The following is a 24,209-nucleotide window of genomic DNA, read 5'->3' on the forward strand; positions in this document are numbered from 1 at the left end:
CATTCTTGAAGAAACAAGCAACAACAAGCAACACCGAGCAACGAGCACGCGACGAGCTATTCACCCCCCCCTCTAGCTACTTTTGGTCCTAACAATGTACAGGGAGAGTGGAAGAGATGTCAGAGCACCATTGGGTTGGCTCGACTAAGGGGTTAGGTGATCTAATAAAGAAGAAACGAGACTTCCATCCCTTGTTGGAAGAGGGCATGTCGGAAAAGAATTTGTAACCAGGCCTAGCCTGTACCATGAACACTCTTGGTTCCGAGCGTTTGAAAGAGTAAAAATGGTGGAATAGTTGGACGGTCAAGGGAATTTGGTATGTGCGACATAGAATGACAGTGCCGCATACGACTCGGAAGAAATTGGGAGCAAATTGAGAAGTGCAGATGCCGAAATATTGGCTCAAGGCGGAAATAAAAGGATGGATGGGAAAATGAAGACCTCCTAAAAGCTGGTCTCGGAAGACGGTCATGAAACCTGCTGGAGGGTTGGCGGGGTGTTCATGGGCTGTAGGAACTCTGAGTTCATAAGCATCACTAAGTTGCAAGTCCGATCGAATCATAGATAGGTCATGATCATCTATATCAGAAATGAAACATGAGTACCATAGGGTGGCCTTACCGTCAGCCATTATCAGGGTGGGGGAGGTCGAAGAAGAGGCCAGTTGAGAAGAAGAAGGGCACCAGACAGGAAAAGCCTAGAAGGGGGAGGGATGGGACGTCGGAGAAGTCGAAACAACAAGAAGAGGAAGGCAGTCAAAACGTTCAAGGCAATGACTGCGGACTGCCTTTAGGGTTTATAAATGGAATTCTCCTAGGGAATATCGAAAAGAGATGTCGAGTATCTTTTTGGGCGAAGCGCTTAAAGCCGTCCGATCGCAGAGGGGTATGCTCTTATGGGGAATCGTGTACAAAAAGGAGTGACGTTAGTGGTGTCATACTGCATAAGCAATAAAGGCATGGGACATGTGTCGATCCCCTAGGAAGCGTATTAATGATGGACGTGATAAGGAAATCGTGAGATAAAGCGGGAGTACGGAAATGCTTACCACACGATCTTCTCGGGAAGCGGCGAGGAAAAGTGGCGGGAAAGAAATTTGAATGTGGCGAAGCCACAAGACATCATTTCCATCTACTGAGTGAGATTTTAATATTTCTATCTTTGCAATACATCTGATACTATGTATCTTTTGACTACAGGCAAAATAGAAGCGGTTTCTTTACATAGTCCCTGGTCGAGAAATCCCCCCAGGTCGGCAACATCTATCCTGGTCGGGGATTCCCCCCAGGTCGGCAATATCTTTCCGGATCGGGAAATCACTTCTCGGTCGGCTGTCCCAGACTCTCGCCCCAGTGCGAGTTATAAGTGAGCAAGGCTCTCACGCCCAATGACCTTCCAGGTCGGTTGTCACAGACTCTCGCCCCAGTGCGAGTTATAAGTGAGTAAGACTATCACGCCCAACGACCTTTCCAGGTCGGCTGTCCCAGACGCTCGCCCCAGTGCGAGTTATAAGTGAGCAAGGCTCTCACGTCCAACGACCTTCCAGGTCGGCTGTCCCAGACTCTCGCCCCAGTACGAGTTATAAGTGAGCAAGGCTCTCACGCCCAACGATCTTCCCGGTTGTCGTCCACTCCCCCGGCGAGTTATAAGTGAGCAAGGCTCTCACGCCCAACGACATTCCCGGTCGCCCCAGTGCGAGTTATAAGTGAGCAAGACTCTCACGCCCAACGACCTTCCAGGTCGGTTGTCACAGACTCTCGCCCCAGTGCGAGTTATAAGTGAGCAAGACTATCACGCCCAACGACCTTTCCAGGTCGGCTGTCCCAGACGTTCGCCCCAGTGCGAGTTATAAGTGAGCAAGGCTCTCACGTCCAACGACCTTCCAGGTCGGCTGTCCCAGACTCTCGCCCCAGTGCGAGTTATAAGTGAGCAAGGCTCTCACGCCCAACGATCTTCCGGGTCGGTTGTCCCAGACTCTCGCCCCAGTGCGAGTTATAAGTGAGCAAGGCTCTCACGCCCAACGACATTCCGGGTCGGCTGTCCCAGACTCTCGCCCCAGTGCGAGTTATAAGTGAGCAAGGTTCTCACGCCCAACGATCTTCCGGGTCGGCTGTCCCAGACTCTCGCCCCAATGCGAGTTATAAGTGAGCAAGGCTCTCACGCCCAACGACATTCCGGGTCGGCTGTCCCAGACTCTCGCCCCAGTGCGAGTTATAAGTGAGCAAGGTTCTCACGCCCAACGACCTTCCGGGTCGGCTGTCCTAGACTCTCGTCCCAGTGCGAGTTATAAGTGAGCAAGACTCTCACGCCCAACGACCTTCCAGATCGGCTGTCCCAGACTCTCGCCCCAGTGCGAGTTATAAGTGAGCAAGACTCTCACGCCCAAAGACCTTCTGGGTCGGTGTGATAATCTTTTCGATCGGTATTCTTTATATCCACCGGAACAAAATGTAGCAGGCCAAGTTATCGTGCTGGACTGGCAATAAACCATATCTCAAGGGGTTTTGCTAAAAGTGAGATTGCGTAGACACATTCACAAGTCATAGACACCTCTCAAGCGTCTCACTCACAACGGCCAAATGATCATATGTCATGAGGTGAGTGGGAAGGGAGGTAAGTCGATTGTTTTTATTATTTTTGCTATGTTTTGTTAGAAATATTGGAGAAACGCAGGGGTTCTATCAACACAATGATATATGAGCAATAGAGTGCAGAGCTACAATAAGGGTGGAATACATAATACAGGTTTTATTTCGATAAAATCAGAGGTACATTTTTCAGAGGGTTCAATTGCAGCCAGATACGGAGGCAGGACCCTCTTCTCTCAGATGGGTCTGTGCTCGAATCAGTTCTCCTCGGACACTTTCGAGAGTGTGCTGCAATTGGCAGATGGTCTCATCCTTCAGCCGATTCTCTTCTTTCAGCGAAGCTAGTTCGTCCTCATGCTTTATCTTCAAATACAGGATATGATGGATTTGACTCTGGAAATCCGCTTGAGCTTTCATCTTGAGGGCTATTTCAGCCCTAGTTCTGTATTTGGCTGCTTGCCAGAGCTCCTCCATTTCGCGACGGAGGGAAGTTTGCAGATCCCTGCTCAGGGTCATATCACGCAGAGCTTTTTCCTTGAGAGCTAGCTAGTGACGAAGGGAAGACAGCTCAGCCGGCTCCATGGGTTAGACAAAGATCACAAAGAAACGGAAAAGATAGAGATATGGGTGTTGTTGTAAGGAGACATAAACCTTTTATAAGGAAGAAGAAGGTGAAGGGATTTCCTCAGAATTCGAGGCGACGCTTGGAAAACAGTGTAATATTTATAGGAGGAAAGTACACTCAGAAGTTGAGGAGTCACATAAGCACAGAAGGAGATCGTTCACTTCCTAGGAAGACATGTCAGCAAATGACGCGGGGACCAGGTCAGGTAACACAAGGGTTGAGGTCTAGTCAGTCGGACTAGAACCTCCTTCGACTAGACTTGAGGGGGAGGCTTGTGATATGGTGCATGTTTTGTGGGGTCGGTATGATGATGTGGTTGTGAGTCAATACCATAAGAGGGCCAGAAGTCAAGCTGACCTGGAGGTCAGGAAGGTCAGAAGTCAAGCCTCCGTGGCCGGTCAGAAGTCAAGCTGACCTGGAGGTCAGGAATGTCAGAAGTCAAGCCTCCGTGGCCGGTCAGAAGTCAAGCTGACGTGGAGGTCAGGAATGTCAGAAGTCAAGCCTCCGTCGCCGGTCAGCAGTCAAGCTGACGTGGAGAGCAGGGAGGTCAAAAGTCCAGTTTACGTGGCCAGGGTTAAAGTCTCAGCTGACGCGGCGGTCGAAGGAAAAGATTATAAGCTGGATCAGGACCAGCCCTTACAGTGGTCAAGGACCAGGCCCAAGGGCCAGGTATAGTCGAGGACTGAGCCCACAAGCCACGGATAATAGTAGACATAAGCAGGTCGGCAAACAGACTTAGCGTGCAGGTCGGGACGTACAAGCCATGAATAATAGTAGACATAAGCAGGTCGGCAAATAGACTTGGCGTGCAGGTCGAGACGTACAAGACATGGATAATAGTAGACATAAGCAGGTCGGCAAACAGACCTGACGTGCAGGTCAGAACGCACAAGCCATGGATAATAATAAACATAAGCGGGTCAAGATACAGAACTGGCGGGCAGGTCGGGACGTACAGACCATGGATAATAGTAGACATAAGCAGGTCGGCAAACAGACTTGGCGTGCAGGTCAGGACGTACAAGCCATGGATAATAGTATACATAAGCAGGTCGGCAAACATACCTGGCGTGCAGGTCGGAACGCACAAGCCATGGATAATAATAAACATAAGCGGATCAAGATACAGAACTGACGGGTAGGTCGGGACATACATGCCATGGATAATAGCAGACATGAGTAGGTCTGGACATAAACCTGGCGTGCAGGTCGGGACGTACAAGTCACAGATAATAGTGGACATAAGCAGGTCGGTAAATAGACTTGGCATGTAGGTCGAGACGCACAAGCCAGAGATACTAGTAGACATGAGCATATCTGGACATAGACCTGGCGTGCAGGTCAGAACGTATAGCCCAGGATTACAGGCACAGGTATAGAAGCAGGTCTGGACATAGACCTGACGTTCAGGTCAGGAAATGCTAGCCAGGGATAACAGCAGATAGAAGCAGGTCGGGGTACAGATATCGAATTACAGACTCATCGTCCAGACACTACAAGACAAATCAGCCAAGGAATCGTAACCGCTTGTCAGAGAATGTCAGAGAATAATCAGTGTCAGGGAATATGCTAACAGTCAGGACTCAATGCACTTTTGGTTTTGCTACCAGCCTATTAAGAGGAGACACGTGTCAACCACCGCCGGACAAAGCCTAACAGACGACATTCCCTGACACCCGTCATACCCAGAAACTTCCACTGCAGTATAAAAAGGGATACCTTGTCCCTTATGCAGGTATGCTCACTCGTTATTTCTCACTAGTCTTTACTTTTCGTCTTTTCTCTGATTTATGGGGGGAAAGTACCTGACTTGAGCGTCAGAGGACCTGACCCGGGGACTTTTCCCCTGGTTTCTGGTCTTTAAAGACTCGTGGGATCGTCTGAGTGTGCGCAGGGTCACAGGGTCATCGTCATGAGCCTCTTCCTTCGTCAGCTGCCCGTGTGATCCTCCCAGGTGTTGCCAGGTAGATCCTACACCTCAACTTCCAGTACACCAAGACCCGCCTACATCCGGCTCAGCTTCCGGACGGGATCATCATTGTTACATTTAACGAAAAAAAACTTAAAAAGAAAAAAAAAACAGGGATGTTTACTACGAACTTCATTTTCAATTTTAAAAAGATTGTGGGTTGTACACAGAATCAAACAGGTCGGAGGGGCAAGAACTCAATACAAATGGATAAAAAAAAGAGTTCGCTATCAAAAGAAAAGAGAAACAAGAAAAAAAAATACGATGCCAAGCCGAGATCGAAATCATAGACTCAGTTGATTGAGAAAATAGAAGCAGTGTACAGAGCAAGATGATTTTGTTCCTAATTCTCACTGATTTAAGCAAGAAACAAGCACAATACAAATGTTTGATACGCCGAAGAAACAGCAGAAAGCCATTGATTTTGAATTAGTTACCAGGTTCAGTCTGCAGTGCAGCTCGTAGCCAAAGCAGCAATTTTTGATGAACAAACTGTGGTCGATTCAGTTCAGTTCACTTGCCAAAGAAAAGATCCATGACGGCTCTGTAGACCTGACTGCGCTTCCCGATCGTCTCCCTCACTGCCTTCTCCTCGGGCACGAATCCCTTGCCTCTCATCTCTTCCACTAGAGCCCTGGCCTCGTCGCCCTTCTGCTCCCGCAGGTAGGCCTCAAACAGCTCGAGGTAGGTGCCGGCGTTGGGGCGCATGCCCTTCCCCATCATCTCCAGCAAGTACTTGCGCGCCTCCGGCAATCGCCCGTCCTTCGCGAGGCCCTTGACGAGGACGGCGAACGTGTAGGCGTTGGGGCACACGCCGGACGCGAGCATGCGATCGTATGTGCGGATGGCTTCCTTGGAGTGGCCGCCGGCGTTGGCGTAGGCCTCGAGGACGGCGGTGTGTGCGACGACGTCAGGCATGGTTCCCTTGTCCTTGATGATGGCGAACAGCTGCAGGGCCTCGTGGGCGAGGCCGTCCTTGGACAAACCGTCGAACATCTTGATGGCGTAGTTGGTGAGGCCCTCGGTGCGCATCTTGTGGAAGATCTCCTGCAGGTCGGAGGGGTCCCGGGGCTCCTCCACCGCTGGCTTCTTGCTAAAGGGGTCGTAGGGAGGGGGAAGCTTGCTCTTGTCGACCTCCTTTATCTTCGTGCTCGCCTTGTTCTCGTCCTCATCGTCGGACCAGCCGAAGGAAGCGGTGGAATTGGTGTTGCTGGAGCGGGAGGAAGAGCAAAAACAACGAGCGTCGGTGGAAACTGAAGGAAGCCTCGGCGAGGGGAGGAAGACTGAGACAACGGGGAGCGCAGTCTCACAGCAGCGGCCGGCTAAAGAGGGAACGAAGAAGGCAGAGGTGAATTTGGAGCGGCGGAGGCGCAGGAGACTGGAACTGGCGGAGAAGAGAAATCGCCAGTGGGAGGAAGAGGAAAGGGAGAGGAGAGATCGAGGGATAGCGGCGGCGGCGGCGATCGCCATGGCGTTCGAGGAGAGTACGAAGGTCCAACCCTGCTGCCGTTTGATGTACCGGGGTCGAGAAGCTTCCGGAACTACCTACTTGAGACACGACTTGCACCACGAAATCAAGGTACGAAACACCCAACGGTCAGATTTGGGTTGCCAATTGCTCTATAAATCCCGTCCTAACCCTAGTTTTTTGACTGTCCTCTCTCCCCAATGGCGTCGCCTGGTTCGCCGCCGCAGTGTTTGTGTTGTTGCAATCTCGTTCTTTCTCATTTGCTTGGGGGTTTGGGCATATCACAATCTGAGGCAAGGTTTCGTATTCGATGAAACGAGAAGGATGGATGATTCTTAGAGCCAAATCGAGCATGGGATTCATTGTCTTTTGAACGATGGATCCTCTCTTTCGGCGAGGTAAAGTTAACTATTTTTCTTGTTAGTTGTGATGCTTTTTTCAATAATGCATCTAGTGGTTTCTTCCTGGAGTTTTTGACTAGATCGATCTTCCTCGGGTAGTTTATCAACGTTAGTACTTTTCTTTTTCGTTCTGATCGGTTTTTACTATAATTTGTTGTTCGACTCTGTGTTGGTGTCTTAGCGGCCAGCCACTCCCTGCTGCTATCATGCTGCAAATCTTTGTGTTGGTCAGTAAGCACACCTATAGAAACTAGGTTTATGCATCCATTGAGGTAATATAAGTTCCTCTCCGGTGCATTAGCCTACATTGCAGTTGAACTTTCAGGCCACACATGCATAACATTTATAATTAAAATAATTGCTCGGATATAAACAGTATTTTAGTTTTTGTTAACCATATCACCATGACATTCATTACAACTAGAGTATCCGAATAGCTAATTGAAAAAGGGGATAATCGCCTCTTGTTGAGTTTTCTCCTTTTGGTTTTTGACTTGTGATAATTAGAGATAAATTTCTTTGACCATGAAGGTTTCCTCAGAAATGAGGAGGAATGTTTCAAAGAGAGAAATTTAAATGACAAACACAACCTTTTCTACTTGGTAAAGTTTTAAACTTCTCCCTGTGAGCTGTGATGATGATTGGTAATGCATCTAATGTTCTTCCATATGTATTTTATTTAGATTTATGTTTCTTAAGTAGTTCGTTTCAGCTATTTGCTTTCTTTTGCTGTATAGGCTAGGTCCTTTTGCTCAAAGTCCACATGTTAGACATCTCTATAGGTAATATACTCTGTTTTGCTCATATTTTTGATTGACTTGCTGTTGGTGGCTTAGCGGCCAATCACACCCATGCAGCTATGGTAGCTGCAAACACTGTGTGAATGGTCAGTAAGCTTACCTATAGTTACTTGGTTATTGCATCCATTGACATTTCTTCTCAGGTGCATTCACCTACATTTCACTTAATCCCAATCAGTGGAAAACTTAATATGTATTGAAATACTCCCCCAAAAACACAAATAAATTTGATAGGTCTGGTTGGGCCAGGACAATAAAATAATTAGATTCTAAGATCACATTAAGAAATTATTGATTTACACAATTAAAAAAAATATCATTTCATGTTTCTTCATGACATATTATAGTTTAGTTTATTTCCGCTAATTATTCTCTTTTTTATTATTTTGTTTGACTTTGTTTTGGTGGCTAATTAGCCAGTCGCACCTGTGCAGCTATGTTGCCTGCAAGTCTGTGTGAATGGTCAGTAAGCACACCTATAGTAACTTGGTACTTGCATCTGTTGAGGAAATTCAATTTTGATTTCCTTTCAGGTGCATTGACCTACATTGCCTTCAATTTTAATGAAGGTTAAAATCTTTTTTGTTTTACATAAAAATAAATTTCCATGTTCCTGAATATCTGAAGATTACAAAGGATGATGACACCCCCTTAATTCACTCATCACATGCATTTACAGACAATGGTTTTCACATCACACTAATGCAAAGATATCATTAACAACTAAATGCATTGATTAAAATTTCTTTTCTGATACTTTTTACAATTATACTAATGTGAAAAAACTATATATATCACACATACAAAATGAGATTCAGCAATAACACAACAGATTTTTAATTCTATGGGCAAAAGTCAAAAAGGGTACTTTTTTTGAAATTATTAAGATCTATTTTGATTTTTTTTATCAAAGAGCGCCCTACCCTTATATACAATTACCCAATTACCCTTTACTAAACAATAGCCATTTATTCTCATTATTATTTCTTTCTTATTTTTTTCTATCTAAATCGACACATTGTAGTAATGGGATAGCAGCTATGACCTGTAGCTGTTGTAGCATATACAGTCCCATAGCTACTCAATGGTTCCGTAGCTATTACAATAGAAAAAAAATTTAAGACTAAAATTATTCAAAACCTTCAAAAAGAATTTAAATGACATTTTTTTGGGCCCGAAACTTGGTTGTTACGGGTTCCACCTTGTAATATCGGAACGAACGAGCTCTAATTTGATATATATTATGAGTTCCATAGGTTAATCTAACTTAAAAGTTATGACATCTCAAAGTTTAGTTTTTAACATTTACTGTAGTTGTTTCAACGTGAATTTTAAATCTCACATACCATCACTTTTGACTCAACTTGGTTGTTACAGGTTCCAACTTATAATCAGTTGTAATATCGGAATGAGCTTCAATTTAATATATATTATGAGTTTCATAGTTCAATATATCACAAAGTTGAGTTTTTAACATTTACCATAGTTGTTTCAACGTGAATGTTAAATCTCACATACCATTACTTTTGACTCGAGTTGAATTACGAGTTGCACAATATATTAAATCAAAGCTTGTTTAGAAATGTATATTTGATATGGTCTGAAATTCGTTATAGCCTAATTTCAAGCTTAAAAAGTGCTGTTAAATTTTTTTCAGAGGCTCCGAACAATTTTACTATAAAAATTTCATATTATTGAGCTATGAAATTGTAGTTGCTAAAAATGTGTGACAACTCAGTTGTAGCAGTTCTAATACCAAAATAGGTGTAAAATCATTGGTCCAGAGTTCTTAAGCTTATGTTTCTAAGCTTATTGTTGACCACTAACTTTGGATGAACCTGTGAGCTATGGGTAGAACGGTAGGAGAAGAACAACAGAATTAAAGGTGTTCTAATGTTCAAGAGTGACCAAAGAAATATGCCTACCTCGTGTTTCTTGGACCTTCTCTCTCTAATTAGGGTTCTTTTTGTTCTTTTTTGTAAGAAAACTAGGAATTAGAACTTTAGTTGGAATTTTAGAAATTTAGATGTCATGTATAGACTCTTCTGTTTTTTTTCCCTTCCAACTGAAAAGACCCTTATACCCTACTCATGACACCATATACATAACTCACTAAAGTAACCTTTAGGGTGTGTTTGTTTAGGGTTATCCTTGATAACCTTGGTTATCCATACGTGGTCATCAATAAAAATCCTGTTCGATTTAGGTAATTGATGATTCTCGAGTAATGTTCCATGCTCGACATGTCGAAAAACATACATGCAACCCGAAATCGGAAAACTGAAGTTTTTTTTTAATTCTAAGGTTAAAAAATAGGGAAAATGTAATTAAAAAATAATTAAAATTAAAATTAAAAAAATTTAAAATTTAAAATTTAAAAATTTTAAAAATGTAAAAAAAATAATAACAAAAGAAAACATAGAGTTTAAATAATAATAATAATAATAATAATATGTATGATTTGTTTTGTAACTGAGGGTAATATACTAAAATATTAAATTAGGTTATTCATTAAAATCTTTAAACAAATAAATTTTTGTTACATTACCTAGGTTGAACCAATAATATTTAGTTATGTTTTATTCCTTAATCTTGGTTATGTGATTACCTAGGTTGAACCAATAATTTTTGTTGCATTACCTAGGATAATCACATAACCAAGATTATACATGATAATTTGAACCAAACGCACCCTTTACCATCGTCACTACTTGAAACATTTACATTGTGAGTCCACAGACCTCGCAAGTATCTCTCACTAGTAAATATGCGACATAATTAACAAAACACAACATAAGAAGAATCATAAATTTTAGTACTTTAAGCACATATTCATAACTATAGATAGAAGTTAACGTAAGCATGATTTTGAGTAGATGAAACTAACCGAGCTTTGACTTTCAGTGGAGAAGAGATGGAGAGGGAGGAGGGAAGTCGGCCGATGGTGGAGAGAGAGGTTGTCGGCCATGAGGGATAGGGTTGCTGGGTCTCAGTGTGCAGTAATAGAAAGCGTTCTCCTCCCCTGGTCTGAGAGAATAGAAAAGGAGATTAGGGATTAAAAATCAGATTTTCCCCTCAACCATTGGATTTACTTCGATTTGAATCAATGGATTGGATTTGAGGATCCATTAGACTTGAGTGGATTCGGGCTTAAGAATCTCTTCTTTCCTTGGATGAAGGATGAACTTTTGGATGCTTTGAATCTGGATCAATAGATGAGATCTTCTTTTCCTTGAATAATAGGAAAAATGATCAAGGTTCCATATAGATCTTAACTCGTAAAACATGATATAAATGAATAATTAACTATATGAGAAAATAAAAATGCTAAATATAAGAGCCAAAATAATGTGCTAAAATGCTCGTTATCACTTCCTCTTACATTAATGTTATATTTATAAAAGCATGCAGGCTTCAGAAAAGAAAATTAAATCTAATACAGTTCCTTACAACTAAGAAAGCATAGTTCCTCACAACTAAGAAAACATCGCAGTGAGTATTTAGTCACAAGATAAGAAATAATCTTGTACATGCATGTTAAGGCAGAACTCAATTGGTTCTTCAATTGAGTAAGTCTTTAATTATTGAGAGTTAGTGCTCTCAAAAGTAGATGCCTTTATTGTTTGGCGGCCGTAGTGACATTGAATTTTAGTTATCCATCATGTTGTTGACATTTTCTTCTTATGTAAAAGAAAGTGATGGAGGTTGGGTGGATGAAACTTTTGATGTGCTAGTCATATTTGAGATAAAGTTGATCTTTATTTGGTATATTATAGTCGTTTTAATAACAATTGTCTAATATGGCCAGCACATCGATAGTTTCATCCACTCAGTCTTCATCATTTCCCTCTACATAAGAAGAAAACCTCATTAACACGATGGATAGTTAACTTTCGCTGTCACTACTATCATCAACCAATAAAGGCATTTACTTTTGAGGGCACTAATTCTTAATAACTAAAGACTTACTTTGAGCAGTTGAAGAACCAATTGGATGCTGTTTCAACATGCATGTACAAGATTCCTTCTTATCATATGACTCATGAAATGTTTTCTTAGTTGTAAGGACTTGTAGTAGATTTACTTTTTTTTTTCTGAAGCTTGTGTACTTTTATAAATACAAGTAAGAGGAAGTGATAACGAACATTTTAGCACATTATTTTGGCTTTTATATTTAATGTTTTTATTCTCTCATACCATTAATTATTGTATTTTACTTGTTGAGATATATTTAGATCCTTGATATTATTTTTCTGTTCTTAGTTTTAAGGAATTGTAGTAACTTTTCTTTTCTAAAGCTTGCGTGCTTTTATAAATACAAGAAAGAGGAAGTGATAACGAATATTTCAGCGCATTATTTTGGTTTTTATATTTAACGTCTTTATTCTCTCATAACATTAATTATTGATTTATATCATGTAACTTATATTTAAAACCTTTGATATAATTTTTCTTTTCTTAGTTGTAAGGAATTGTAGTAGATTTACTTTTCTTTTTTGAAGTTTGCATTCTTTTATAAATACTAGTAAGAGGAAGTGATAACGAATATTTTAGCACATTATTTTAGCTTTTATATTTAATGTTTTTATTCTCTCATACAAAGGGGAGCTTTAGCGTAACGGTAAAGTTATTGCCATGTGATCAAAAGGTCACGGGTTCGAATCCTAAAAATAGCTAAAAAGTAGGTAAGGGTGCGTATGATGGATCCTTCCTCATAACTCACATGGCGGGAGCTTCGCATCTTACTATCCTTTTTATTTATTCATGTTTTACAAGTTGAGATATATTTAAAACCTTGATATAATTTTCCTTTTCTTAGTTGCAAGTAAGAGGAACTGATGACAAATATTTTAGGAAATTATGTTGGCTTATATTTAACGTTTCTATTCTCTCATATCATTAATTATTGATTTATATCATGTTTTATCATGTTTTACAAATTAAGATATATTTAGAATCATGATATAATTATTCTTAAATTTAAAATTGTGCATCTTGTTTTTTAGGGAAGTGATCTAGACCGTTGATGGAGATCTAGATTCATCTGGATTCTTCATCCAGATCTAGAGCATCCTAGTCGTTTATCAAGATCATGTCATCCAATGGTTGAGAGAGTATTCAAGGAAAAGAAGATTTCATCCGTTGATCGAGATTTAAGGCATCCAAGGAAGGGGAAAATCTAATTTTTGATCTCCAATCCTCTTTTTCCTTCCTCTCGCACTAGGAGAGGGGAACGCCATTTATCACCAGATTTCGAGACCAAGCACCCCTTCTCCCTAATGGTTGACCACTCTCTCCACCGACAGCCCACTTCCCTTCATTCTTCTCCTCCATTAAGCTCTACCGAGCCAATCATCTTCCTCTTCGGGTTAGAAGAGGGAGATCTAACCACCATCCTCACAGTTGACCACTTCTCTTTGGGTTAGAAGAGAAGGAACCAAAGCTTGCTCCATCTTCTCCGTCAGTAACTCCTGGTGGAGGAGCTCATCTCCTCTGGCAGTCCCCCATAGCCCGCTCTCCTCTTTAGGATAGACGAGGAGAGGGCAACACCTCCATCGTCTCCGGGCAGTCGTCGTCCACCTTCAGAGCTTCATACTTATCTTCGAGTTAGAAGAGGAGAGTTTGCTCTCTTCCACTAGTCTTTATCATCTGCGGCCACCTCCTCCTCAGGTTAGAAGAGGTGGAAATAGAGTTCCATCCCTTAGAAGAGAAGGAGAGCTCATCTTCGACACTACCAGACAACAACCACTTTCACAACTTCGAACCAACTCCCCCTCTTTGGATAGAAGAGGAGCAACTTGACTTCAGAATTGCATGTGTGATTGATGAATGCTTGTATTAAATTGATGATCTCCCATGTTTAAATTGCACACATTCAATTGCTTCATGACCACCTAGTGTTCAATGGAATGTTTCTTACTTAGCAAGTAGGTTAGATTAGGCATCGTTCCATGCCAATTAGGTTAGAATAGGTTTCCATCACTTGCTTTACTTTTCAATTATTAGGTTTAGTTCCCAAAAATATAAACCCCCTATTTCTATGGCCAAAATCACAAATAACACTAACTTAAGATTACATCATTTCTATACTACGTTTGTGTCGAAGAAGGTTTGGTAAATTAATTGAGTTTGAAATCGTGATACGACACATATATTAGGAAGCAAGAGAAAAAGAAGTCAGAAAAAATTGTAGACATACATATCAACAAGAAGTAAAAAATCTCAAATGTAGCTTTAAAATGTGTTACGAAGTAAGAAGTTAAAAATAGAAAGAAATATAGATTAAATTAACATAAAAAATCTAATTTATATATAATAATTATATAATTTTTTAAAATTTATATAATATATATTTATATAATTATAGTTTATGAATATTTTAAATAATATATATTAAATATTATAGTTATATATGTATAACTTATATTGTATTTTAAAATCAAATTTATTTGGAAAATTTATATATAATTTTAAATTTTTTTTAACAACTAAATTTTTTAGAATTTTTTATAAAATTTTATTTTTTAAAAAAATTTTAAAATTGTTTTAAATAATTTTATAAAATTTTAATCTATTTTAATTTTCTATATTTTTAGTAAAATATAAAATTATATATTATAATTATATTAATTAATTATTAATTTATATAATATATTATTATAATTTATATATTGATTAATTATAAATTATATAATATACTATAATTGTTTTAATTAATTTTTTTTTATATAAAATCCTACTTTTCCATGTGATTTTGCCATTCCTGTTTCCAGCTTCTCTTCCGTGTGATTTTTTCTTGATTGGCATTCGCTACGTCGCCGCTACTACTAATCTCTCGCTAGTAGCCTACCGAGCTAATTTTTTTTCGATTGTCTTCGCCAATACTTTCAGGTAAGTCTTTATATGATGATAGAAGGTCCGTTGTCCTTTTGTTGTGCGCCTGTGATGCACATAATGATGCATGCGAAATTGTCGTGTGTGTTGAGTCGGTTCCATGTCGGAATGGAAAAAATCTTTCTTTTCGGGTGGCATGACATGATATTTTATTTTTCAAGGGATGAACATGGATCCTTGATCGCTCAAGGGTTGTATGGTGACTAGTTAGCCATTCACACAGTGAAACAGTGATGGTTCTTTTTGTGTGGAAGGTAGTAGGATCACCTACAGTAGTGCAAGTGTTTGCATCCTATGGTTGATGCTGAGGGGTAGTCTCCTCGTGATGCATTCACGTACATCTTTAGGCTTAGTGCTTGCAAAAATACTCAGTATACGTTATGGCAGGAACATTGCATTTCCAAGAGATTGCCCAGAATTTTTCATTAGCAGCTTGCTTCTTTTGTGCACACGTTCATGTCCAATATATGTGATACAGATAGCATGTTATAATTTCATATAAACTTCTATTTGTTTGTGTGCAGGCATCTGATGTTGGCCATCATGAAATTATACATTTGTAGCTCATCCCATCCTGAGGTTCGTTTGCTGTGCTTGGGTTGATGCAGTTCTTGTAGTCACTGCTATTGCATTGTGTTTAGGATGGTCGATATGGCAGTCTGCGGTTGGAGGAATATTGAGACAAGGCTTCAGGCAGTCGGTAGCTTGCACAAGAACTGTTGTTGGTATTGGATGATGATAACGAAGCAATACAAGCTAACCTTGTGGAAGGAGACTTTACCCTGCCTACTCAAAGGTGGTAGATAAACACAAATGTAAAGATGGTTCAGCAAAAGTATATGGGCCATTATATTTCTAGTTTGATAAGTTTAATTCTTTCATTTCCATTTTTTTTGCAAACTTTTAACCTGCTGGATTTTTACTAGTACACTATAAATGTTAATGGGTTGATTTTTTTAAAAAAATTATTATTATTATTATCTTCCAAGTATTTAAGTCAGTAAGGGATCTCTTGTTTGTGAGATGATGAACAATTCCTATAAAGTGATTTTACTTCGCATGATCTTGACTGTTCAATTACAGAATTACCTGTATGATCTTGACTTTGCTCATGGCTGGCTCGATAACTCTAGCTTCAAGATTGTTTCTTATTTTACCTCAGAGTGAGCTGTAAACAAATTTTTACAACTTATTTTTCTTATTTGTAATTTCGTGTCAAATATGTTTTTAAACAAAAATAGGCAAGCAACAATTGTTTCATTTAGCATCTCAATGTGTAAAAAATCACAACAAACAAAATATTGTTTCATTGAGCATCTTAATGGCCTCCTAGGGCTCTATAAGATTAGGAAAAAAACACAACATAACACTTTAAAGTATTTATATCAACTTCTTTTGAACATAGAATTTTTTGTAAAATTTAGCGTTTTTCATTTTTTAGAAAATGATTTTTTCGTAGTTTTCGTTTTATTAGAAAATATTTTCTCATTTTCTTAAAAATGAACATGGAAAACACAAACCAAATACGTTTTTTATTTTTTCATAAAATGAAAATAGAAAACAGCGTCGAAAATACAAATCAAATGTCTCCTTATGTTTTACATAAAAAAAAATATTTACATTAGTTATCCTATTCGTTTTTTAGATTTCATGATGAATAGTATTTTTTAAAATTTAAAAAATAAAATCTATTCTCAAAATATTAAAATATCATTTAATGAGAGAGAGAAAAATTAAAGAGAATGAATTGGGTAATGAAAAATAGATATTATATAGGAGAGAGGAAAAATAATAAAAAATAGAAGAGAAAAGAAAATAATAAAAAAAATAAAGATAATAAAAATTTTATAATAGTTAATATAGTGGGTAGTAAAAAGATAAATTTTAAAATAGTTAATGTAATGTATAGTAGAAAATAATTTTCTAAGTTTAATAAAGTTGATATATGAGAATTGAGAAGAATGTCACTTATAACAATAGAATCCAGAAATACGGTTAATTCATAGATTGAATTTGCATGGTCATTAATCTTATTATTATCTTTTAAATTTTTTGTATTTTCATTTGGTTCATATATTTTCACCTTCTTAAATTCAAATAAATAAATTGAGTTTACTTTTTCAAATTTATTCATTATTCATTTTAGAACTGGAAAAATTTGGATAACCCATAGTTTTGAAACTCTTATTTTATTTTTTTATTGGATCTCCGGCCCATTATCGACCAGCCCGGCCCAACCCATGTTGTTGAACTTAATTGATCAGATGCCACGTGGAAGCGGGTCTCCATAGTTGTTTCCTGCCAGGTCATCTTTCTCTCTCTCATCTTCTAGTTCGTTCTCGAGATGAGAGCAACGCACCCTTCCACCATTTAAATGTTACCAACTCCCCTCCCCTTCAAAACCCTAGAGAGGAACACCGCACCCGCTCCCTGCCATGGACTCCCAGAACAGGGCGCAGGACATCGCCGCCTCCATCCTCTCCGCCTCCGCCCCGCCCCAGATCGACGCCGCCTGCTCCGCCGTGGATGCCTTCCTCCGCCGCCACGCCTCCGACCAGAGTCGTGCCTTCTTCTCCATTGCCTTCCCCTCCCTCATCTGCCGCCTCTTCGGCTTCGACGACGTCCCTCCACCTTCCTCCGTTGCTGCCGCCCAACCCACCCGCCCTGCTTCCACCGCCTGGATCGACCAGGCTGCGGCCGATCTTACTCTCTCTAGACACCTCTTCTCACTTCTCTCTCCCGACGGCGTGTTGTTCTCCTCCATCGCCGCGATTGACCAACAAAAACTTGTCCGGTACGTGTTCCCCCTCGAGCGGTTGCCGGAGTGGATTCGGTTTGTGCTTCAGACTGATCGACCGTGCTCCGAAATCTGTGATCTATGCCCACTTCTCAGTGGTAGAGTTAAGGAGGACCCAGTCCATGGTTCTCCGTACCATATTGAGCTCAATGCTTTTGAGTATTATTTATTTTGGTTTGCCTACTACCCCGTTTGTAGAGGTAACAGTGAGAACTCTAGCCCCGATGTGAATCAGAAGAGCAGGACGTTCAGGTTGGAGAATTGGACCTCGTCGCTTTCCGTTCTATCTGGTGCTACTAGGAGACCTGGCCAGAAGTCGGGTGGTAATTTGTATCTCCAGCTTCTCTATGCGTATCTTAGAGCCTTCGTGCCAAAAGATCAGCCAGATTCCAGCCAGCCCTATCGCAGTTCTCTACTTCACTATTCTTTTAGCCATGATGACACCACTTTCCTGCAGGCTGAATTTATGGTTGATACTTTTGTCCACTTTTGGATGCTTGATAATGATTTTTCACCCCTCCAATTGAAGTTCTGCCGCTCTTTTGGTTTGACCTTTCCATTCAGGGCACTGCTAAGGGGCACTCCTCCTACCCCTGGTCTAGGAGATGCGCTGAAGTTGATTGTGAAGTATTTGAACTACAATCCAGCTGATGCTGGTGGAGGGAACGAGAACAGTGCGTCTGGTGAAAGTCCTATCCTAAAGAGATCGCAGAATGTTGTTAACTCAAAGAATTTGATGCTTTATTGCAAGAATTCAGTTGTTTCTTGGAATGAAATGATACAGAGACCTTTATATAGGTTTATACTGAGGAGTTTTCTTTTTTGTCCAATTGGGTCTTTCATAAAGAATGCTTCACAAGTGTTCTATTTGTGGATGGCATATCTTGAGCCATGGAAGATTAGTCCAGATGATTTTTCTGAATTTGAATTTGGAGAAAGAAAGGATTTAGAAAATAAGGGCAAAGAAAACATGGACAAAAAAACCAGTGGCAAGGATGTGAACTGTATGGAATTACACTATTCACCAGGTTTTGAAAGTTATGTTTTATCAAATTATCTGTTCTACAGTTCATTGGTTGTTCACTTTCTTGGGTTTGCCCACAAGTTTCTCCATACAAATCCAGATTTAGTTATCCAGATGGTACTGAAGGTCTGAATTACTCTGAAAACCCCAAATTTCTTAATGTATACAATTTGAATTCTCTGTCTGCTTCTTGTTAACATCTATATGGTTGGTGCTTGGAATTATTTGCATACATATTTCATTTTGTATTTATAGTTGAGAATATCATATTTATTAGGATTGCTATTTGTTTGATGTTTATCTGTTAGAGAGAGTAGTTTTGGTGTGATTCTGTGACCCAACAATGATAGACATTAAGATGTATTTGGGAGAGACATTACTATCCGCTCTATGAAAGGAAAAGAACAAGAGTTAGCACAGAATTAGATGCTTCTCATGTCTCTTACTGTGTCCCCTTCAACACTTCATCCATCCAAGTAAACAAAATTAACATAAACAAGTCTTATGTTATCCTATTGTTGTTTTCTGCCTTTTTTCTGTATTTAATTTTATCATATGTTTTTTTTTAAAAAAAAATTAATGTTCTATTTAGTACCTACACTGGAATGCCATTTAGCTCCTATATGCTAGATATCTTGAATAGCAACATGTATTTAGTAGATTTATATGCATTTGTGTACCAAAAAAAGGAATGTATGGAGGAAGAGGAAGACTAAAAAAAGACTTAGTTAAGGCTTGATTGTTGTTGTTATATAGGCATTCGTGTACCAAAAAAAATTTTGCTGGTTGGTGATGCACTGAATTCTTGCTTTTTCGTAATGCTAAGAGTATGGAAGAAAAACATTTTTACTAATGTATTGAGTCAACTTATCTTGTTTATCTTGAAGCCTATTGAAAAGGTTGACCAGTATAAATTTTATTTATCTGGCAGAATCTCGTACATGTTTTTATCTGGGTAATATTGCACTTATTGAATAAAGTAAATTACATATAGATTTCTCGAGAAGAAGAATCTGAAAGTCATGCTTTTACTGGACCTACAATTTTTGCATGCTAGTACCTCATATATCAAACACTGAAAGCTTACTTCATGAAAAGTGTTCGTGTTCCCAAGACAATCTTTCTACATGCATAAAAGAAAAACCAAGTACTTCAACGATTCACATATTGTCTTATCTGATGCAAGAAACAATAGTCAAAATTAGTTTTTTTTTCAAATTCATATGTATATTGGTGCAAATGTAGCAGATATGTTAACTGTGAACCAGGAAAATATAGCTTCAGTGCCTCTTGTAGAATTAATCATATTAACAACACTGATTTGGCAAATGGATGTGTAAATAATATCTAATGTTATAATATGGATAACTTGAGTTAGCATGGGCATATTGATCTTTTTTACTATGATGGATTCAAAGCTTTTAATTACACATGTCTTAGGTTAGTTTTCTGCCTTTTCTTCTTAATTTTCCGTGATACTGCAATTCTCTGGCTAAAGTAGTCTTAATCAATTTTAATTTTATTAATAGTCAGTGCATTGACAGGTATTAGACATTATGACTGCATCCAAACAACTGCTGGACCTTCTTCAGAAAGTTAGTGTTGCTTACCATTCCAAACCAGCCAGTGCTGCTGTATATTCTTCTAATGACATGCAGAAATATGTATCATCCATCCATGAACAATTGCAGGTAACATTTTATCCTTCCTGAGTTGTTCCAAATCTGTATTTTAATTTCCCATTCTGTTGTCAGTTATTTCTAGCCTTTTAATTTATATACTATATCAGTAATACATGCCACCCACCCAGTCTCCTACTTGGTACAAGTTAGTGAATACTTGGTGTCTTTGCATGAATCTTTAAGCTTGGTTGTAAAATTTGCTCACCAATTTTTGGTTATTGGTGTCTTGGCATGATTCTTTGAGCTTTGTTGTAAATGTTCACACCAATTTTTGGTTCAACTAGAAAGAAGCTTGGTAAATAAATTTATGAGCAACAGAACGTTGAGATGAATGAAAATGGAATTCTTTGTTACAGAAATATTTCAATAACCAAGGGACGCTGATAGTAAAAAATTTGATTGTCACTATATTTTGACTTCGCCAAGCAGTTTATAGTGGTCTTCTAGTTTTAACTCTAACTTTACTCTTATTCCACCTTTGTTGTCGTATGAAAATTGAATGTACATGTTGGTTTTTGTTAAGGATTGGGAGGATGGCCTTTATGAGACTGAAGCAGATGGATCTTTCTTACATGAGAACTGGAACCATGAATTGAAACTTTTCAGTGACAGTGAAGATGGAGCACATAACCTACTTCAGGTATATTTTATTATGTTTGGAATTTTGTTCCTTTTCTGTTATTTTGGTCGTGTCAAAAACAATTTTTGTCTGATGACTATCATTATTGTCTCTTCAGTTATTCGTTCTACGGGCTGAACATGAGATCCAAATGTCTTCTGGGGATGTATCTAGTAACATGCAGGCTTTGGATGCAATTAGATCAAAGATGTTTGTTCTTTTTGGTATCTCAGCCAGGAAATCTGGCTCGCGTACACTTATGACCTCTCAAACTCATGATATCCATCATTCACGAAATGAGTTATTCACTCCCAAGCACCCAAGTGTTGGAGAACGATCCTGGGCCAATTTAAAATATAAAGGCGATTGGATGCGACGGCCAATCTGTGACACTGAAGTGGCATGGTTAGCAAACCTGTTGATCAGATTCTCTAATTGGTTGAACGAGCTTCTTGGTCTCAACCATGTCGATGAGGGCAACTCGACCAGCCCGACCAGCCCAACCATTGTGCATTTAAGTAGCAATGAAGTGCTTGGACCAAAGGAAGCAATAACCATGTTGTTGGAGCTCGTCGGTTCGTTGTTCAGTCTGTTTGGTAATGTAGTAGTGAAGTTCATGAGATCACATAAGATGAGGATCAACTTGAGGGTGTTGGCCTCCAAGAAATTCGCAATGCTGCTGCTGCTATATTTTACTTTCTGTCTGCTGAAGAAGCTCTTCTCTGCGGTTTTTGTAACCAACCCTTGAGACACTTCTCCATGAAATCCATCTCGCACGGTTAATGTAGCCTTTGACGCATCACGGAAGTAAACTAAATGTGTACAGTCATACATACATGATTCATACCTACCTGCTTAAAATATCATGAAAAGTTCACACGAGGTTTGTGTCATTTCAGTTTTCTGAATTGAACTCTGGTGTTTGATTTGTTCAGTACTCATTGAAATGGTGTTGAGTGTTGATGATAAACAATGCATGTACAAGTCCTGACCACCTGCAATGTGCTGCCGCCGCTGGTACTGCAGAAGCTCGCCTGCAATGTGCTGCCGCCGCTGGTACTGTAGAAGCTGATGAGGCTGCCGTCGCCGCTAGTACTGCAGAAGCTGATGAGGCCCCATGTGGACGTCATCGCAGAGGTGAAGGAGGACAGATCGGGCTTGAGATAGATCATTACGGTCTATGCTTAGGGCTTTAATAAAATTGGGCCCATTATTTTACAAAATCTTTGAAAAGCCACCATTATTTTTACCAAATCTATAATTGGTGAGCATTAACAGATGCATGCTGCTTCGATCCTAGCATTAATTGCATTCTCAATTTTATATGAAATTCTACCTACCTTATTTTAGACTCAATTTTATTTTATTTTTTTCATGGCATTTTGTAATGGTCAATTAGACAACATTAATCCATTTAATTATATGCCTGATTTAAAGACATAATCAACTCTTTCTGTTTTGCAATCTCTTAAAATCTTAACCGTCATCATCTCATTTTTTCATCGATGATTCGTGTCTCATCCTCGTCGATGATTCTCTGATCGCTACCAATGTTAAAAAATTTTTTTGCGCTCTTTTCTGGTTCCTCGACAAGAATATGAATTAAAAATTTTTTATCCATACAAATTCAAAGTATGCTAGTCTTTTTAAATATTTTTTTTTTTTTCAATTTTTGTATGATGAACCCTAGATTTTTATTAGTCATAGTATCTAATTTAGAATGATTCATAATAAACGTGGAATAAAGGAGAATTACAAGATGAGATGTTCTGTATAAAGGATAAATCATGGATGGATCTAAACATCCTTAGGAAAAACCTAAGTAATTTCTTACACAGTATTGGTCAAAATGGCAACGTTGTCCTAAAAATAGTTTTGGACTCAACGAAGAAAGAATAAAAATAATCCAAATGGAGGGATATAGTTTTAATATTTTCAAAAAAAAAAACATCAGAGTCTATTTTTTTTTTTAATATTTTTACCTAGGCCTTAGGTAAACTTGAGGCGTCCTTGGCAGGCAATCCATATTTATCAACTTATCCAGGGATGTAAATTGCTTTTCCCCCCTCCCATCCGATAGCACCCTCCTCTTCTCTCTCCCTTCCAAATGACACTTCTATCCTCCTCTTTCTTTTTTTTTTCATTTTAATTTAATTTAATTTTTTAAATTAATTTTATTTATTATTTTTTCTCATCAATATTATATATTTTTAAATTTGATTTAATTTTTATTTAGTTTTATTTTTAATCAATTTTATTTATTATTTTATCATATTTTTTAAATTTTATTTAATTTTATTTTTAATCAATTTTTTTTTTAATTTTTTAAATTAGTTTGTTTATTATTTTTTTATCAATTTTTTATTTTATATCAAGATACAATCTTGTACTGCATGCATACATTTAATGAGAATGTTGGGAGTTTTACTCATTTACTATTAAGAACTCCTCCAATTCCAAACCAAGAGCGTCGAGAAATAGTTATTGCCCATATTGACAATCACTTCATGCAAATTTTCTTATACTCTCATTACCCTGTACCACCCATTCCAACGTGGTGATGGTAACATTCATCGAACGAAGCTAAAGGATGAGTCACTCGTTATAGGACACATGTTCATTTGTGGTACGAAATAATAGACAATCACCACCAAACGCGTTGAGAGCAGAATTTGAAGACAATATTTTTTATGCATTAATACATACACCCTTCATTTGAAAAAAGTGTTTATTCATAAGATATAAATGTGTTACTATTAATTGTTAGTATTTTTATTAGTTTCGTGTATATAATTTTTATTTTGATCCATATTTTTATATTTTTTAAAATTTTTATAAATAGTAACTCTTAAAATCTACAACTAAAAAATAAATAAAAAAATTATAAACATATAATAAAAAATTTATTTTAAAAAATAAAATTGATAAAAAAAATGATTAACAAAAAAAACAAAACCAATAAAAAAAAACAAAACTTAAAAAAAAACCGTGGACTTCAGAATAAGGGAAAAGGGTATAAAGATAAACAATCAAGTGGGGCCGGGAGGGGAGAGTGTAAGAGGGGGTGGGAAAAGCGGGGGTGGATCCTCTAGTCCGTAAAAGCTGGAGTAATTCATGGTCCAACCTTTGCATTGGTGGGAGATAATGACCCCCCATCTACTAACAGGTGAGGATCATTATCTCCCACCAATTCCCTTGTTCCGGTCCAAGAACGGACAGGATAAGGGGACCAGAGTATCCGGTCTCGGGAAAAGCAGTCCTCTAGAGGAAATACTCAACGGCGATGCCGGTGTAAGGGAAGATGATGTTCAGTAGCGAGGCCTACCTGGGACTTGTCCTCAA

The 24,209-nt window shown here is 38.7% G+C and overlaps 2 protein-coding genes and 1 long non-coding RNA gene across 3 annotated transcripts; 2 read left to right on the plus strand and 1 right to left on the minus strand.

The window, feature by feature from the left end:
* Positions 1–5,457: 5,457 nt before the first annotated feature.
* Positions 5,458–6,706, minus strand: LOC122010148 (pentatricopeptide repeat-containing protein At4g38150-like). Its single transcript, XM_042566577.1, has one exon. The coding sequence runs from the start codon at positions 6,650–6,652 to the stop codon at positions 5,696–5,698; it is 957 nt and encodes a 318-aa protein (XP_042422511.1). The 5' UTR covers positions 6,653–6,706; the 3' UTR covers positions 5,458–5,695.
* A 132-nt stretch (positions 6,707–6,838) lies between these two features.
* Positions 6,839–15,808, plus strand: LOC122010149. The gene is made up of 2 exons (XR_006119798.1): positions 6,839–7,048; positions 15,270–15,808. It is a non-coding gene; the product is annotated as an uncharacterized LOC122010149 (long non-coding RNA).
* Positions 15,809–16,986: 1,178 nt separating this feature from the next.
* LOC122010150 lies at positions 16,987–21,746 on the plus strand. Its single transcript, XM_042566578.1, has 4 exons — positions 16,987–18,692; positions 20,111–20,257; positions 20,772–20,888; positions 20,986–21,746. Exons 1-4 carry the CDS (start codon positions 17,181–17,183, stop codon positions 21,613–21,615), a joined length of 2,406 nt encoding a protein of 801 aa, XP_042422512.1. The 5' UTR covers positions 16,987–17,180; the 3' UTR covers positions 21,616–21,746.
* Positions 21,747–24,209: the final 2,463 nt, after the last annotated feature.

Source organism: Zingiber officinale, chromosome 8A (assembly GCF_018446385.1).
Source record: "Zingiber officinale cultivar Zhangliang chromosome 8A, Zo_v1.1, whole genome shotgun sequence".
In the NCBI taxonomy this organism is placed as follows: Eukaryota; Viridiplantae; Streptophyta; class Magnoliopsida; order Zingiberales; family Zingiberaceae; genus Zingiber; species Zingiber officinale.